The sequence below is a fragment of the Apteryx mantelli genome, chromosome 33 (assembly GCF_036417845.1).
Source record: "Apteryx mantelli isolate bAptMan1 chromosome 33, bAptMan1.hap1, whole genome shotgun sequence".
In the NCBI taxonomy this organism is placed as follows: Eukaryota; Metazoa; Chordata; class Aves; order Apterygiformes; family Apterygidae; genus Apteryx; species Apteryx mantelli.
The window spans coordinates 1914932-1930281 of record NC_090010.1 but is presented as its reverse complement, the minus strand read 5'-3'; the positions used below and the strand labels follow the sequence as shown (position 1 = coordinate 1930281).

Genomic DNA, 15350 nt, shown 5'->3' with positions numbered 1-15350 from the left:
GGTTTCCCCCAGCTTGTTACAGCCGGGATTGGGGAGCTCTATGGTTTTAACCCTTCCAGGGCCACGTGGTCGCCTGTTGTTCACCCAGTGAACTGGCTGCCCGGACTTGGAGCCGCTGGTTTTAACCGGCTGTGGTGTCACCCAGCAGCAGGGCTCACACCAGCACGGCTGCTCCCGTTGTAACCATGTTTTGGGAGCCCAAGGTGAGGTCGGGGTGTTGCAAGTCCTGTTGTCGCCTTTTAGAGCTGGGGTGGACTGTCACCGTGTCAGGGTGTTGGGTCACTCACAGGGCTGGGCTGTCACCCGTCAGGCTGCCAGGTCACCCTGTGCAACTGGGCTGTCACTGTGTCGGGGTGCCAGGCCACCCTGTACGAGTGGGCTGACTGTGATGACAGCCTGCTGGGGGTGTCTTGGATCCCCCCAGTCAGCCTGCGGCGGGCTGTTCCCGCAGGAGCCAGGACAGCCCGAGGGGACGGTAGCGCTCGGGCACAGCCTGGGCACCGGAGCCCCGGCCCTGGGTCTTCCCAGCGCGGTGACGCCCCGCTGTCACCCAGCACAGTGACGACCTGCCACCTGTCACAGTGACACGCCGTCACCCGGCACAACAGCGACTTGGTGTCACCCTGCACAAGGATGCCCTGTCAGCCGGTGTGGTGACATCCTGGTGTCACCAACCACAGTGACATCTTGTCACCCAGTGCGGTGACAGCTGGTGTTACCTGGCACGGTGGCACCCTGTCACCCGGCAGTGACACCCTGGCCCTGTTGCCATGGCGATGCCCGGCGCAGGGGTGCCAGGGGCGCCCCAGGCCCCGTTGCCGTGTGCCAGGCCCCGTTGCCATGGCGACGCCGAGAGCTGGGCTCGCCGGGACGCGCTGATGCAGCGGGGAGAGGGCGGATTGGTGGAGAGCCGGGGCGGGGGCGGGGCTTGTGACAGGAGCCAGGATGGCGATTGGAGGCGAGCCCGGTGAGAAGCGAAGCGCCTGAAACATCAAAGGTGGGGATTGGAGGAGACCGGGGCATGGTGGTGGGACCTGCGGGGAGAGGAGAAGAGCCGATTGGCGCAGAACAAGAAGGGGGCGGAGCCCTAGGGGGAGGCCCTGCGCCGATTGGAGGAGAAGCAGGCGGGGCGGGGGCGGCCCGTGGGGGCGGGGACGAGCAGGGGCGCGGCCGCTCCCTGCGCATGCGCCCTAGCTCCTGCCCGCTTCCGGACTAGCCCCTTCCCCTTCCGGGTGGCGGCGTCGGCGCCGGTCGGTCCCGGTGGGCGTCGAGCGGCCGCGCTGGGTGAGTGCGGCCCTACGGCGCCCGGGACCCGCCTTTCCCCTCCCCGGGGGCTCGGCGCTGCACGAGCAGCTCGCATCGGGCCCGGGGGCGCCGAGGGGCCCCGCTGGGGCCTAGTCCCGGGGGTGGGGAGGCCTCCCGGGCCCGGTGAGGAGGAGGAGGGGGGTCGTGCAACGCGGCGGCCCCGCTGGGGCCTAACACCGGGGATGGGGGGGGTTTCTGGGACCGATGAGGAGGAAGGGGGGGGGGTCGTGCAGGGCAGGGGCCCTGCCGGGGCTTAGCCCCGGGGATGGGGCTTCTCCCGGGGGAGCCCCGGGCCCGGTGATGGGGGGGGTTGGGGCTCGGCACGGCGGCGGTTGCCGGGGCTCAGGGCTCTCCCTCCGCACAGGCCGCCCGGAGCATGCGGAGGCCGCGGCCGCCCGGCCAGCACTATGTGGTACATCATGCAGAGCATCCAGAGCAAGTACTCGCTGTCGGAGCGGCTCATCCGCACCATCGCCGCCATCCGCTCCTTCCCGCACGACAACGTCGAGGACCTCATCAGCAGGGTGAGGCGGGCGCCGGGGCCGGGGGCCGCCGCAGGCTTCCCCAGCGCTCGACCCGCTCGCTCGCGCCGTTCCCATCCCCTCCCCGCTGGGCACGTGGGCTCAGCCCGGGGGTCGCGGTGTTTGGGGGCGGTTGGCACCCAGGTTTGCATCAGGGCTTCCTAGGTGTGACCCTTCCCTGAGGACACCGTCCCTGTAGAGGCGGGTGGCCTGTAAGAGCTCCGGAGACTGCACGCTGTAAACAGGGGGCTGGGCGCTGTTTCTATTTTAACCTCTCTTTTTGCGTTCTTCGAACGTGACGGCATCGCTGGCTTGTCGTTTATAAACACGCTGTGGTTCGGGCCTCCGGGAAGGGAGCGTTAGGGAGCAAGAGGCTGTTGGGTTTTGTGGCCGTTGCTTCTTACGGGTGTCGCAGAAAGCGGTCTCTCTTCTCGGAGCTTGCTGGGGGCCAGTGAGCCCCTAGGAGCCGGGGCCAGCAGCCACTGCGTCTTGGCTTCTGGCCCAGCCTCATTCAGCTGATGCTTTTCAAACCTTGCTGGGCCACCTGGGCTGCTCGATGCATTGGACACCTGGGGTTTGGTGGTTTTCGGGCTGCCGTGAAACTTGTTTGTAGGAAAAGTAGGGGAGTCTTTAGAATCGAAAGGGAAGAGGTGCAACAGCCACATCCACAAGTTGAGTCATGAATTGATGCTGGCAGGAAGGTTTCTGCCTCCATCTAGCGAGTGCTTCTGCCTCCATCCGATCAAGGACAGGGTCAGGTTATTTCTCAGCTGCACCTGAGCTCGGAGCACTGCGTGCTGGACTCCTGTACGTTGCCCAAGCGCGTTCCAGCATCAGGATTTCATTGGTATGGCTGAAGTTCATCCCTCATGCAGCCCCGTGCGGAGGGAGTCTGGGAGCTCCTTGTTAGCTCGGATTAATGTCTTTTAAATGGCAGAGAGTCCTGGTTAAGCCTGACTGATCCAGGCAGCTGCTGAGCTATTTCGGGTCACAAGGTCTCCGCGAAGTGTATTAAATGAGCTCGGTGATTCAGAGGCGCCCTCTCAAAGCAGGCAGGTTCCCCGAGCTGAGCGCGCTCTGCGGCAGGGCAGTCCGAAGGGCTGTCTCCTGCCCCAGAGCCACCAGAAAAACACTCCCAGGTGTGAGGAGCACGTTAGAGGCTTGCAGATGGCTTTTAAACGGCTGCTGACTTATCCACAGGCGGTATTGGAAAGGAGGCAGAGCTGCCTGCTTGCTGCCATCAGCAGACTGTGATGCGCCGACCTCGCAGCAGCCTCTTGGTGCCAGATCCTTTTAGTGCGGAAAGCCAGAGTGAGGACAGCGAGTGGCTGCTGTGCCCCTGGGGCATCCAGGCTTCTTTAGGAATTGTTTGGAGAAGATGAATTAAACCGATGTGTTTCTTAGCTCTAGATCTGCTGGGAAGGGAGTGGGTGCGCGCGCTGTCAGACGCTTCTGCTTTGCGAAGACGTCAGCCTGACTGTGAACCCTTTGTGGCCAGAAGCATCTCTTTGGTATTTGCACAACACCGAGGAGCCCTGGCTGGCGCCGTACCCACCTCATAACAAACCCCGTGGGTTGCACAGGAGTGTTACGTGTCCGGGATGTCTATTAATAAACCTTTTGTAGCGGGGCCTCGCTGGTAAATCAAGGCTCATCAGCTGGAAGCAGCTGGCTGGAGGATCGCTTCCGCCGCGGCGCGGAGGCCGCCATGGAAACGGGCCAAGAACAGGTGGGTTCGCTAATCCTGGCTGCGGTTTCCTGTCTTGCTGCAGGGAGCAGATGTGAACTGCATGCACGGCACCCTGAAACCGCTGCACTGCGCGTGTATGGTGGCTGATGCGGACTGCGTAGAGCTGCTGCTGCAGAAGGGAGCGGAGGTAAAAGCATCTGAAAAACGTGAACAGGCCCAGGAAGTCGTGAGCGCACGAGAGGCGCTGCCGTGTTGCTGACGGGCTGTGACAAACAGCTGACGTTCGAGCCTCCTCCTTTCCCCTGAGACAGAACCATCAACCGCCTTTTTAAGCCGTGCCAGTTTGATGCTTTGGTGCTTTATGCTAACAGCGGCTGTTCTGCTCCCTCGAAAGGCAAATGTGCTTTTTTCCCAGCTGAAGTTATATCGCACAAGCAGGGAGGCCGTTTCCGTATTGCTGAAGTGTTTGTGCCTGAGATCTCGCAGGCACCAGCTTGTCTGGGGAGGGAAGATAGTTTTGTGGTGAAAGCCTAAAGGAAGAATTAGAAAGTCTTAGGTTTCCTGCCTGATTTTTGGCGCTTCCCCTTGGCAGCTGGCAGATTGTACCCCGCCGTGCCTCGTTTTCCCATTTGGTAAATCAGAGATGAGGCATTCAAACGTGATGAGGGGATGAAGGGTTTTGTGTAGCACTGGTGAAACTTTCCCTGACGTCAGAAGGAACAAACGGAGTTAGATCAGTGCTGGGAGCATTTGGGAAGCGCCTTCACCAGCGGATTTGCTTTTGCCCTGTCTCCTCCCTTGCCCTTTTCCTGCAGGTTAATGCCCTGGATGGCTACAACCGAACTGCCCTTCACTACGCGGCGGAAAAGGACGAGACCTGCGTGGAGATCCTCCTCGAATACGGCGCCAACCCCAACGCGCTGGACGGCAACAAGGACACCCCGCTCCACTGGGCCGCCTTCAAGAACAACGCAGAGTGCGTGCGGTCGCTCCTGGAGAACGGCGCCCTGGTGAACGCCCGCGACTACAACAACGACACGCCGCTGAGCTGGGCTGCCATGAAGGGCAACCTGGAGAGCGTGAGCATCCTGCTCGACTTCGGAGCCGAGGTCCGGGTGGTCAATTTGAAGGGTCAGACCCCCATCTCGCGGCTGGTCGCGCTGCTGGTCAGAGGACTGGGCACGGAGCGCGAAGATTCCTGCTTCGACCTTCTCCACCGGGCTATCGGACACTTTGAGCTACGGAAAAACGGCAACATGCCCCGGGAGGTAACCAGGGATCAGCAGCTCTGCGAAAAGCTCACCCTGCTCTGCTCTGCCCCCGGCACCCTAAAGACACTGTCTCGCTACGCCGTGCGCCGCAGCCTGGGCGTGCAGTTCCTGCCGGAGGCCGTGAAGGAGCTGCCTTTGCCTGCGTCCCTGAAGGAATACGTGTTGCTCCTTAGCTAAGCGAGAGGTGAGGCTCGGGGGTTGTTTTTTTTGCGCTTGGCTTACAGCCCCGTTCCTCCCCGCTTCGTAGGGGCAGCGAGAGTAACCAGATTAACCGCTTGGTTTGTGACTCACAGATGCCAGACCCCCCTCTCACCCCGACGGACAGGCGCCAACTGGTTGCCATCCCCGGTTTCCTCCTGCTCTGCTCTTCTGTCCGACGCGGCTAGCTCGGGGCAGGACGGCAGGATCCTCTGGTGCCGCTCCTGTGCGCCATGCGGAAAGGCCCTGGGTAGTTTATTTGCCTGCTCGGCTCCTCCCGAGCTCTCTCCCTTCGGTTTTAGCCTCGAGCCACCTGCACCCTCATAAGACAACGTATCCCCCTTTAACAAATGGCAAATTGTATCCCAGCTGTTGGATTAGCTTTTTTTTTTTTGAGTTGGGGCAGACCTTGGCGAAAGCCGGGTCTTTTTGGTGAGGGGAGAAGAACAGATGGAAAGGATCTTCCTTCGCTAAAGGACTTGAGGCAGGAGATCAGGAGAAGGTGTTGCGGTGATGTGATCGCGGCCCTGCTCTCGTTGCTCTCTGCTCCACAAGTTTGGCACCCTGCAGTTGTAATTCCTGCAAGCAGAGGAAAGATTCCCCTTGCTCTCCGGAGTAGCTTTCCTCTGAGCACGGGATGCTCCGTACCCCAAACCTGAGGGGTTGGCTCATACCTGCCGTGCAGTAACCCGAGTTCTTCCTTAGTTTGCCACTTTGGTTTTGCACTGTCCGCTCACCGTTTCATTGCTGATTTTTATTTATGTATATATGTGTATTTTTGAAGGTAACGTGTAAACGCATTGGCAGCACGTCCGCGTGGGAAGCTGAGCAGGAATTCCTCAGGTAGTGCCCTCTCTCTGTTTAGCAAGTTTTGCTCTCAAAGGGAGCATTCCCAGCACGTACTGTAGCCGTGGACGGAGAGGCAAAAGGCTCCGAAAGAAGGAAAACAAGGCAATCTCCTCTTGAAGTACTGCCAGAGCTTGCCGGGCACGGAGCCGCTGCCTGCTGCCTGGCTGTAGTATCTCGTGTGTCCGCGTCTTGTGTTCACAGAAATAAATGGCTCCCCGCAAGCCGTGAGCTGCGCATGGGAAGGTTTGTGTGTTGCGCTGTTGCTGCCGGAGCTGGCTCTGGGTTTGGCGTAAGCTTTAGTTTTAATCCCGCTCTCCCCTGCCCGTTCCCCCTCGCCGCTTTGAGCCCTGTCTTCTCTCCCAGCCCTGATTACGTCCTGGTCGCCTAGACCTCCTCGTCCTGCCCTCGTGCCCCGCTTTCGCGCAACAGTCGCTGCGGTCAGCCTGTCCAGAGACGGCGCCTGTGCATGCAGACCCCCTTCTTGCGAATCCCCCTCGCCCTGTCCCTCCAGTGCCGGCTCTGTGGGCCGTGCTGGGTTGGAGGAGCCGTCCCGGTGGGATTTGTCGTCTTTTTTTGACATCTTAACGATGATGCACCAACACCCTGCAAACCCTTCGTCCCCCTGGCAGAGCTGCCCTGAGCTCTTGGCTGAAGGCGAAGTGAGGAGAGGAGATTTCAGTTACTTTATGGGAGAAACCTGGGGGAGAAAATAAGATTATTTTCTTCTCTGTTGCGCTGAGAAATGTCAGACACAGCCCTCGTGGCCAGAGTGTCCCGGGCTCAGCCGGCTGGAGTGCAGCAGCCCGGCCTGAACACGCGTGCGGGGGAGACGTGCTGGTGGGCGAATGTCAGAGGGTTCAAGCACCTTTCGTGTTGCAACCACCGGTCAGTGGTGCTGTTTTATTGAAGCATCTTATTTACGAATTTAAACTAAGGAGACATCCTAGTAACTCTACCCAGGCTGCTTGCTCTTGGGTCAGTGCAACATCCTGCCGGAACACGAGCCACTTGGGAAACACTTTTCTGTTTAAAACCCCATAAAATAACTAACTGCAGGGCTTTCGAAAGCCCCAGTTGCCCTGCGGAAACCGTCAGCTTCAGGAAACCGCCCTTGCGCCAGGGCGTCGGGTGCCCTTCACGTGCATTGCTTTGACGGCGTCTCTCGGCCGCCGCGCGGCCAAACGCAGCCCCGAGGGCTGCAGAAGCGGGAGGCTGCTGCGCGCGCAGCTGCGGAAGTGAGCTACAACGGAGAGAGCTTTATTCGGAGGTCCCCGAAGCAAAAGAAAAGAAAACTCGTTAGGGGGAGCCGCGCCGACGCCGGCCTCCTAGATGTTGGACTCCAGCGAGACCCTCTTGTGCCTGACGTGCTCCAGGTGGGCTTTCTCCGAGGTGTCCAGCTCGATGCTGTACTTGGCCAGGATCTTCAGGATGGGACGAAGCTTCAGCCACCACTGCTCCTTGGGGATGCGGTGCCTGGGGCGAGAGGAAGGGCGGCGGTGAGGACCCCGCGCGAGCGGTGATGGGTTTTGCTCCCCGGTGCAAAGCACCGGAAAGGCCGAAGTGGTGATTGCGGCTGGGGCTGTGTCCAGGTAAACAAATGCCGATTTATTCCCTCTGTTCCCGTGCAGCAGATGCCATTAAACCTTCCCTGAAAACCCTGTACCGAGCCCTTACCGATGGGTTGGGCGAGTGTACGTGAGCTGGGAGAGCATCCAGCCTGGAAAACCGCAGCGCGATGGAGACGGCGCTGCATCGCCCATAAAGCTGTTTCCACCTCTTTTTTTATGCTCCCTCTAGCAACGCTCTCCTCCTCCAGGGTAGGGAGCAGCCTCGTCCGAGCTCTTACCACCCAGCTCGCACTTTGGAAACCCCTTTTCCACCATGGCTGCTTTTGCTGCTGCCCGATTTCCCATCCGCCAGCCCGCGCGGTTCCCAGCCCTCTTCCCTGCTCCGTCCCGCGCCCGGAGGCGGCGAAGGGGGCAAAGGCAGCGGGGTCGGCGGCACCTACTCGAAGTCCGTCTGCTCCTTGAGCTCGCTGAGGGGCTGGAAGACGAGGCTGCGCTTGCGCATGCCCAGCAGGCAGGCTGAGTCGGCCGTGTTGGCGAAGATCCGACCTGCGAGGGAAGGGCCGGCAGCGGGCTCAGCGTTTCGCCCCTTCGGGGAGAGCGGGGGGGGGGGGCGGCTTTGCCGGGCCCTGCGCCCCTCCGCTCTCCGGTTTGCAAAAGGAGACTTTTGCTCCGAGCAGGAAGCGAAAGCATCGGAGCACGGCCGCACCGCGGGACCTACCGTGCCTGGAGCACTCCTTGATCTTCCCGGTGATCCAGGCCACGGCCTTGGCGCCCATCTTGGTGCCGAAGTTCCTGTCGAAGGGGGTCGGCGTGCCGCCCTGCGCCGGGGGGGAAAAGCCGCCGAGCGCGTGGAGGGGGCTGCGGCCGAGCGAAGGGCTCCGGGTCGGAGCCCCTCGGGCGATCGGCTTTGCCCCTGGCGCCGGCATTGAGGGATCAGCCCCACCGTGGGGGCAAGGCAGGAGCCTGCCGGGAGCCCGGTGGCCGCGGCGGCGCGTCCCTACCTGCTGCATGTGCCCCAGCACGTTCTTCCTGCAGTCGAAGATGCCCTTGCCCTCCTCGGAGTAGAGGTTGTAGATGAAGTCGGTGGTGTAGTTCTCGTTGCACCGCTCGTTCCTGCGGAGGCAGCGCAGCGGCGGGTGGCACGAGCGCGCCGGGTCTCTGCCACGCGCGTGGCCGTGCCCGCAGCAGGCCGTGGGAACGTCTCCGCTCGCGTCCCCCGGGCCCAAAGCGGTGCCGCAGGGGTTGTCCCTACCTCAACACCAGGCCTCTCTTCACCGTCGTCTTCATTTTCTCAGTTAAATGCTCCACGTTTTTCTGTGGCCGGAGACAAGACGGGGGTCAGGGCCCTTCCTTGGAAAGGGTTGCTCCTGCGCAGCGACCGGCCTCGGCCCGGCGGTGCCCACCTGCAAGTCGCGGATGCTGAAGCCCTCCTCGAAGATGTAGGCGGCGTCGGCGCCGCCCGCCAGCCCCGCCAGCGTGGCCAGGTAGCCGCAGTAGCCGCCCATGGTCTCGATGATGAAGACGCGCCGCTTGGTCCCGGCCGCCGATTGCTTGATGCGGTCGCAGGTCTGGGGGGTGGAAAAACCCGCCGGCGCTTAAACGCGATGGAGAGCGGGGAGGGGGAGAAAGGGGGTCGGTAGCGCCGGGGGGACACCCGGGCCCCGCGCGGGCTGCTCTCGAGGCTCGGTCGGCCCGTTCGCGGAGCCCTACCGTGGTGATGGTGTTGAGGGCGGTGTCGGCGCCGATGCTGAAGTCCGAGCCGGGGACGTTGTTGGAGACGGTGGCAGGGATGACGCAGAGCGGGATGCAGAGCTCCTCGTACTTGGCGCGGCCCTCCGTCAGCTCCAGGCTGCCTATGAAGGCCTGCGGGGCGGGCGGAGGACGGTGGCAGCGCGGCCCCGGGACCGCACGGCGCCGGCGGCTCTGTGCCCGCGTCGCCCCCAGCGCTCACCTCGAAGCCGCCGATGATGATCAGCCCATGGATGCCGAAACTGCTGATGCTTGCACTGATTTCCTCAAAGTATTTCCTGGGCAAAGTCCTGGCGGGAGCAGCAGGAGCTTCAGTGCGGCATCCCGGGACCTCGGTCCCGGCCGGTCCAAGCCCCGGTGTCCCTTCTCCCGTGGGGCTGGGTGCACCCGGGTCAGGACACGGCTAAAAGCGCCTGCCCGGGGCAGAGCTGGTGTTTCTAATGCAGAGGGCTGGTTGCAGCCGAGCAGCCTGCGAATGCAGCAGGATTTCCATGGCGGGGAAGGTTTTACCTCTTTGTCCCCAGTTTGGAGCCACCGAGAGCAGTCCAGCCGCCGACTCTCTCCCAGCTGATCTCTTCCACCTGGGAAAAAGCAGAAATATGATGGTCGGATGGACAGGAGAGGTGTCTTAAGGTATTAAGGGGAGCATCCCATCCCGTGCACCCCTTTTCCCCCTGCAAAACCGCTGCCCCGGCGCCGGGGAGAGCGGTACCATGCCGGAAGCGAGCCCCTCGAAGCCGTCGTGCACCGCCAGCATCCTGTGGCCGTGGATGAGCCCGATCCTCACGGTGGACCTCACGGCCGCGTTCATGCCGGCGGCCGGCGCGCCGACGTTCATCACCGCCAAGGTGTAGCCGCTCTGCCGGGGCGAAGCGCCGGGGTGGGGACGCGAACCGGCGGCTGCCGCCACGCACCGGCCCCCCCGGCCCCGGCGCCTACCTTGGTGGAGGGCGGGCGGATGTGGGCCAGCAGCTTGTACACGTTCCAGTTATTTTGGAAACTCCTGGGAGGACGAGAGGGGAGTGAGGCGGCCGCGGTGCGGGCGGGACGTCCCCGGCGCCGGCGGAGGGGCCGCGGGCGCTCACCGGCCCCGCAGCTTGAGGGCGTCGTCGAAGCGCTTCTCGTTCATCGCCGTCGTCACGTCTTTGGTCTGCAGGGAGGGAGAAAGGACGGAGACGCTTTGGGGATGCCGGGGCAGCTCATCGCAGCGGGCGGCCGGGCTGGTTTCCGTTTGCAACGGAGCGTTTTTGGGGTGCAGAGAGGCCAGGGTGCAGCGGGGCGGGCGCGATGCTGGCGCCCGGGTCCCCTGCGGGCGAATCCGGCTGCCGGCGCCGTACTCACCACCTGGACGCACTCCATGAGGGGCAGGCGCACGGCTTGGTTCCCCGAGAGGCTGACGACGCAGGCGGGGGTGTCCGGGGTCCCTTCCAGCAAGGCCATGACGGCTTCGACGCCCATGCGGCTTCCCTGGGACGCGGGGACACGCCGAGGGGTCACCGCTCGCCCGGGGCCGCCGTGCGGGGCGCCCGGCCGGGACGGAGGCGCCTACCAGGATGCGGTCGAAGGCGGAGGGCGTCCCGCCGCGCTGCACGTGGCCCAGGATGGTGACCCTGGTGTCGTAGCCCAGGCGCTTCACCACCAGCTGCAAGAGAGGAGGGTGGCGGAGAGGTTTAGCTCCGGCGGGGACAACTCGGGGGTCCGCGGCATAGGAGGGACCCCCGAACGGGGCTCGATGGAGACGCCCGTCCCGCTTACGTTCTTGATGTCGTCCGAGGTGATGGGCTTGCCCTGCTTGTCGATGGCGCCCTCGGCCACGATGATGATGTTGAGCCTGGAGCCCCCGACCCTGGTCTGGGGGAAGCGGCATGGGGTGGGGGTGGGGGTTACGCCGTGGGGCTGGGGCGCCCCGGCGAGCCCCCCCCCCCCACCGCTGGGCGCCCCCTTACCTCCGTCAGCCTCCGGCACAAGTGATCCTCCCAGTCGTCCTCGGGAGGCGATTCGGGAATGAAGACCCAGTCGGCGCCGCAGGCCAGGGCGGTGATGAGCGCCAGGTAGCTGCAGGCAGAGGCGAGGCCGTTTGGGGCTTTTTTTCCCAAAATCCGGCGTTTCAGCAATAGCCGGGTGACCGCTCCGAGACCTACCCGCAGTGACGGCCCATCACCTCCAGCACGAACGTCCTCTGGTGACTGCGGGAGACACAGCGGAGCGTTATTCCCGATATGCGCCGCGGCTCGGGAAGCGAGGCCGGCGACCCGGACGCCTGGGCTCCCTCCGGCCTGCGGCTGGGCCGGTGCCTCCCCAGCACTGGTACCTCTGGGCAGTGGTGGTGATGGCATCCACGATCTCCATGATGCGGTGGAGGGCTGAGTCGGTGCCGATGGTCATGTCCGTGCCGCAGAAGTCGTTGTCGATGGAGCCCACCATGCCCACGATGTTCAGGTAGCTCGAATTCTTCGCCTCCTCCGCCGTGATCCCCCCTGCGAGGAGGGTCGGAGATGGGGGGGGGGTGTTTTCACCAACTCCGGGGCACAAAACCAACCCATCCGTGAAAAACCACCCATCCGGCGGAAGCACCGCGGTTTCGCCCGGCGCCGGGGCCGTACCCGTCTTCACCAGCTCGGCGAGGAGGCTGCTCCACTCGGCCCGGAAAGTGTCGGCTCCGGTGAGGCTGCCGTCGCCGCCGATGACGCAGAGGTTGGTGATGCCACGTTTCACCAGGTTGCGGGCGGCTTTGAGGCGACCCTCGCGCGTCCGGAAATCTTGGCACCGGGCGCTGCCGATGACCGTGCCGCCCTGGCGGAGCCGACAAAGCGATCCCCCATCGCCCCGGAGTCCTCCCGGGGATTTTTCACCCGCGGGATATGTCTCCCGGACCTGCCCCTGTTGCAGCCCGCACCCTGACGTTACGCTTGGGGTGAGACCACCCCATTTTGGGTGTTTTGAGCCCCGTATCCCCCTTCGCGGCGACGCTCTGCGGCCAGGCGGGTCCGGCCAGGGTTTGTTTGCGAAACGCGAGCCGCTGGCTCCGGTTTCGTGTTATTTTCGAGCACGGACCTTCGCTCTGACCCCAGCGCCGCGGCGTCTGGTTACGCACCGGCCCCGGCCAAGGAAAAGGTCAAGACGCTGCGGCCGTGGCCCCCCCTTCCCCGGCAGCGCTGTGACCTTCGTGGCGGGTTTCATCCCTGCATCGAGCTGCCCTTCCTCACCAGCTGCAGCATCATGGAAACGCTCTCCCACGTGGCCTCCTTGAGGTTTTCTCCTCCGTCCACCAGCCCCTGGTAGCCCTAGGGTCAAAGCGGAGGTTGAGCCCTGCCCGGGCGCGGGGCAGGCGAATCGGGCTGCGATTTCGGCCGTGCCCCTCTGTGCGCAGCCGAGGATGCGCTTCCCAGGCTTTGGGAACGCGGAGCCGGGCGCCGAGGAGGTACTGACCTCATGCACGAAGTAGACCTTGGCGCCCAGGTAGATGCCGACCCGCACCACGGCCCGGACGGCTGCATTCATGCCTGCGAAGGGAAGCAAAGCGTCAGCGCGGCGCCCGCGGGAAACCCGCCGCGCCGTGGCAGCCGCGAAGGCCGGCGGCGTTTTGGCCCCGGTTTAAAGCGCCTGCAAACCTCCGCGGGCGGAGGGTCCTCACCCCCCCGGCTCGGTGCATCCCGGGCTCCGGCTGTGTCAACCCAAAACAAGGCTCCCAGGGAGCCGCGGCCGTATCCCAGCTCCGAGCGACGCAGAAGCTGTTCCCAGCTCTCCCGGGAGCGGGGACGGCGGCATCGGCCTCGAGTGCCGGCATCGCGCGGGACGGGGCAGCCTCCGCTTCCGCTACCACCCTCCCCGGCTCCGGTTTATTTTTGCACCGCTGACATTTAACGGCTGCGAATAACTTTGCCGGGGGCAGCCCGTAACCCGAGCCGGCCGCGCTCCCAGAAAAGCCGCTGCGCTCATGTGACGCCTCCCCGGAGGGTGACGGACACAACTTGTGTCACAGCAGCCCGGTGCTATCAGCGAGCCGGCGCGAGCAAGGTGCCGGGCGATGAAGCAAAGCAGATACCCGACAGGTCTGAGCAAAGCTCCCAGCGGGACAGACCCAAAAGTTTCATCTGGAAACGCTCCCTTACGGCATTTGCTTTAATTCCTCGGCTCGGTTAAGCGGGGCCGGGGGAGCTCATGTGTTTGTTGACTTTTTCCGGGCAGCCCGGACACCCCTTTCCTCCTCTCTCCCTGCATCTCCCGATTTTATTTCCTCTTCCTTAGCAAAAAAAGGCAAACGAAGCCAGGGCTCCTTCCCAGCCTTCAACAGTGGGGAAATTCTCCTTAACTCTGCCCCTCGGGAGGGCCCGTGCCGACCTCTCCCTGCTTGTAATGCTGCTGGTTTGCGCCGCTTCTCCCGGTGTTTCCCAACCTTCGGAGACTTTTGAAGCGGTTTATTCCCAGTCGCGGGAACGCGAGGCTCCAGGTGCCGATTTATTGCCTCGCGCTTTCCCCGTGCGGCGAGAAAGGCCACGGTGGGGGATGTCGCCAATTATCCCAAAGCAGCTGCCAAAAACCCTCCTGGACTCATAAAAACCAGCTCCGCTTTCGGCGTTGGGGGCTTTCGCGGGTCCCCCGGCGCCTGCCCCAGCCCCGAATGCCCGATGCAAACTCGAAGCCTGGCAGCGAGGGATTTGGGTGCAAATAATTCGGAGGGATCTGGGTGCAAATAATTCGGAGGGATTTGGGTGCAAATAATTCGGAGGGATCTGGGTGCAAATAATTCGGAGGGATTTGGGTGTGAATAATTCGGAGGATTTGGGTGCAAATTATTCGGAGGGGGTCGGGTGTGACTAAACCCCTCCTTTGCCCGCGTTGCAGCTAAACCGGCCGCGGGGTTTTGCAGGCAGCCCCCGAGGGAGCCCGGCCTTACCCTGCGCGTCCCCTCCGGACGTCAGCACGGCGATGGCCTTCCCGGCTCCCAGGCTCTCGGCGTGGCCCTGCAGCTTGGGCGGCTGCGCCATCTTCCGCGCTGGAAAAAACAACGGAAAGGGGAAAATCGGAGCTGTCCTGTCCCGTCCCACCCGTGTCCCGCTCACCCTCTGCGAGCCGCCGAGCGCCCCGGCGCCTTTCAAGGAGGGGGGGGGACGTCGTGGCGCAAGCGACACCGGCTGCCGCGTCAGCCCCTAAATCGGGAGGCTGCCGGAGGGAGGGAGGGAAGGAAGGACGACGGCGAGATTAGCAGGGCAGCTGGCGCTCGAGCCCTGCAAACAGGCGGGGAGGGGACGGGGCTGTTTGTCCCCGAAACCCCGCCAGCCCCGGCCACCCGCGAGCGAAACGGGGGTTTATCGCCCCGTGCCTCAGTTTCCCCCCTCCCGTTTGCGCCGGTTGCAAACCCAGCCCGGAGTTTTCGCGCGCCCCCGTGGGGAAAAAGGCTGAATTTACTGGGGATGCAGAGGGGAAACTGAGGCACGGAGGCTGCAACGCCGGTGTTCGCCCGAGGGGTCGGCCGGGGTGTTTTGGGGGCCCGGAAGGGGCACATCCCCAGGACGGTGGGGACAGCGGGGGACAGCGCCGCGGCCCCGGACTGGCGGGGTCTTAGCAGCCCCCTGAGGCAGAGGACGGTGCCTTCCTCCTCGCCCGGTCCCATCCTCCCTCCCTTCCCTTTTTCCTTTTGTTTTCTTCCTCCTTTCCTTTCTGCTTTTTCCTTTCCTCCTTGCTTTTTTCCTTCCTTTTTCCTTTTTCCTTTCCCCTTTCCTTTTTGCTTTTTCCTTTCCTTTCCCCTTTCTTTCCTTTCCTTCTTTTCCTCGACTTTCCTTTCTTTTCCCCTTTTACCTCTTTCCCCTTTCCTTTCCCTTCCTTGGCGCCTGTTGGCACCAGTCTGCTCTCGCTACTGGGACCAGTCCGAGCTCTTTGCCGGCACCGGTTTGCGTGCCTTGCCGGCGCCGGTGCGCAGTCGCTGCTGGTACCAGTCCGATTTCCCTGCTGGTTCCAGTCTGCGCACCGAGCTGGCAGCAGCCCACACTGACCTGGCGGCTCCCCTCCCTTCGGGGCGAAGGGGAAGAAGGTGAGGAAGAGGAAGACGGCGGCGGCGGTGAGCGAGGCTGACAAGAGGAGCTTGGAGGCCTCCAGGGAGAGGTCCGGGAAAGCCCCCATGGCCGGGGGATGGCTGTAACGGGATCGGCTGTAACGGGATCGGCTGTGCAGGGATCGGCTGTGCAGGAACCATCTGTAA

At 63.4% G+C, this 15350-nt stretch overlaps 3 protein-coding genes across 3 annotated transcripts in view; 1 reads left to right on the top strand and 2 right to left on the bottom strand.

The window, feature by feature from the left end:
- The window catches only part of LOC106491476 (zinc finger protein 345-like), a 154376-nt gene that overhangs the window by 10853 nt on the left and 128173 nt on the right, over window positions 1-15350 (bottom strand). The gene's annotated exons all lie outside the window — the stretch shown is intronic.
- ASB8 (ankyrin repeat and SOCS box containing 8) lies at window positions 1196-6076 on the top strand. Its single transcript, XM_067314132.1, has 5 exons — window positions 1196-1284; window positions 1670-1829; window positions 3599-3703; window positions 4332-4971; window positions 5770-6076. Exons 2-4 carry the CDS (start codon window positions 1713-1715, stop codon window positions 4962-4964), a joined length of 855 nt encoding a protein of 284 aa, XP_067170233.1. The 5' UTR covers window positions 1196-1284; window positions 1670-1712; the 3' UTR covers window positions 4965-4971; window positions 5770-6076.
- Window positions 7071-15345, bottom strand: PFKM (phosphofructokinase, muscle). Its single transcript, XM_067314134.1, has 23 exons — window positions 15145-15345; window positions 14049-14147; window positions 12581-12654; window positions 12358-12435; window positions 11755-11944; window positions 11463-11628; window positions 11293-11337; window positions 11098-11206; window positions 10907-11002; window positions 10701-10793; window positions 10493-10618; window positions 10237-10301; window positions 10091-10154; window positions 9864-10010; window positions 9662-9732; window positions 9354-9441; window positions 9113-9265; window positions 8806-8970; window positions 8655-8716; window positions 8404-8515; window positions 8121-8220; window positions 7843-7948; window positions 7071-7307 (listed from the first exon to the last, which is right to left on the bottom strand). Exons 1-23 carry the CDS (start codon window positions 15269-15271, stop codon window positions 7160-7162), a joined length of 2484 nt encoding a protein of 827 aa, XP_067170235.1. The 5' UTR covers window positions 15272-15345; the 3' UTR covers window positions 7071-7159.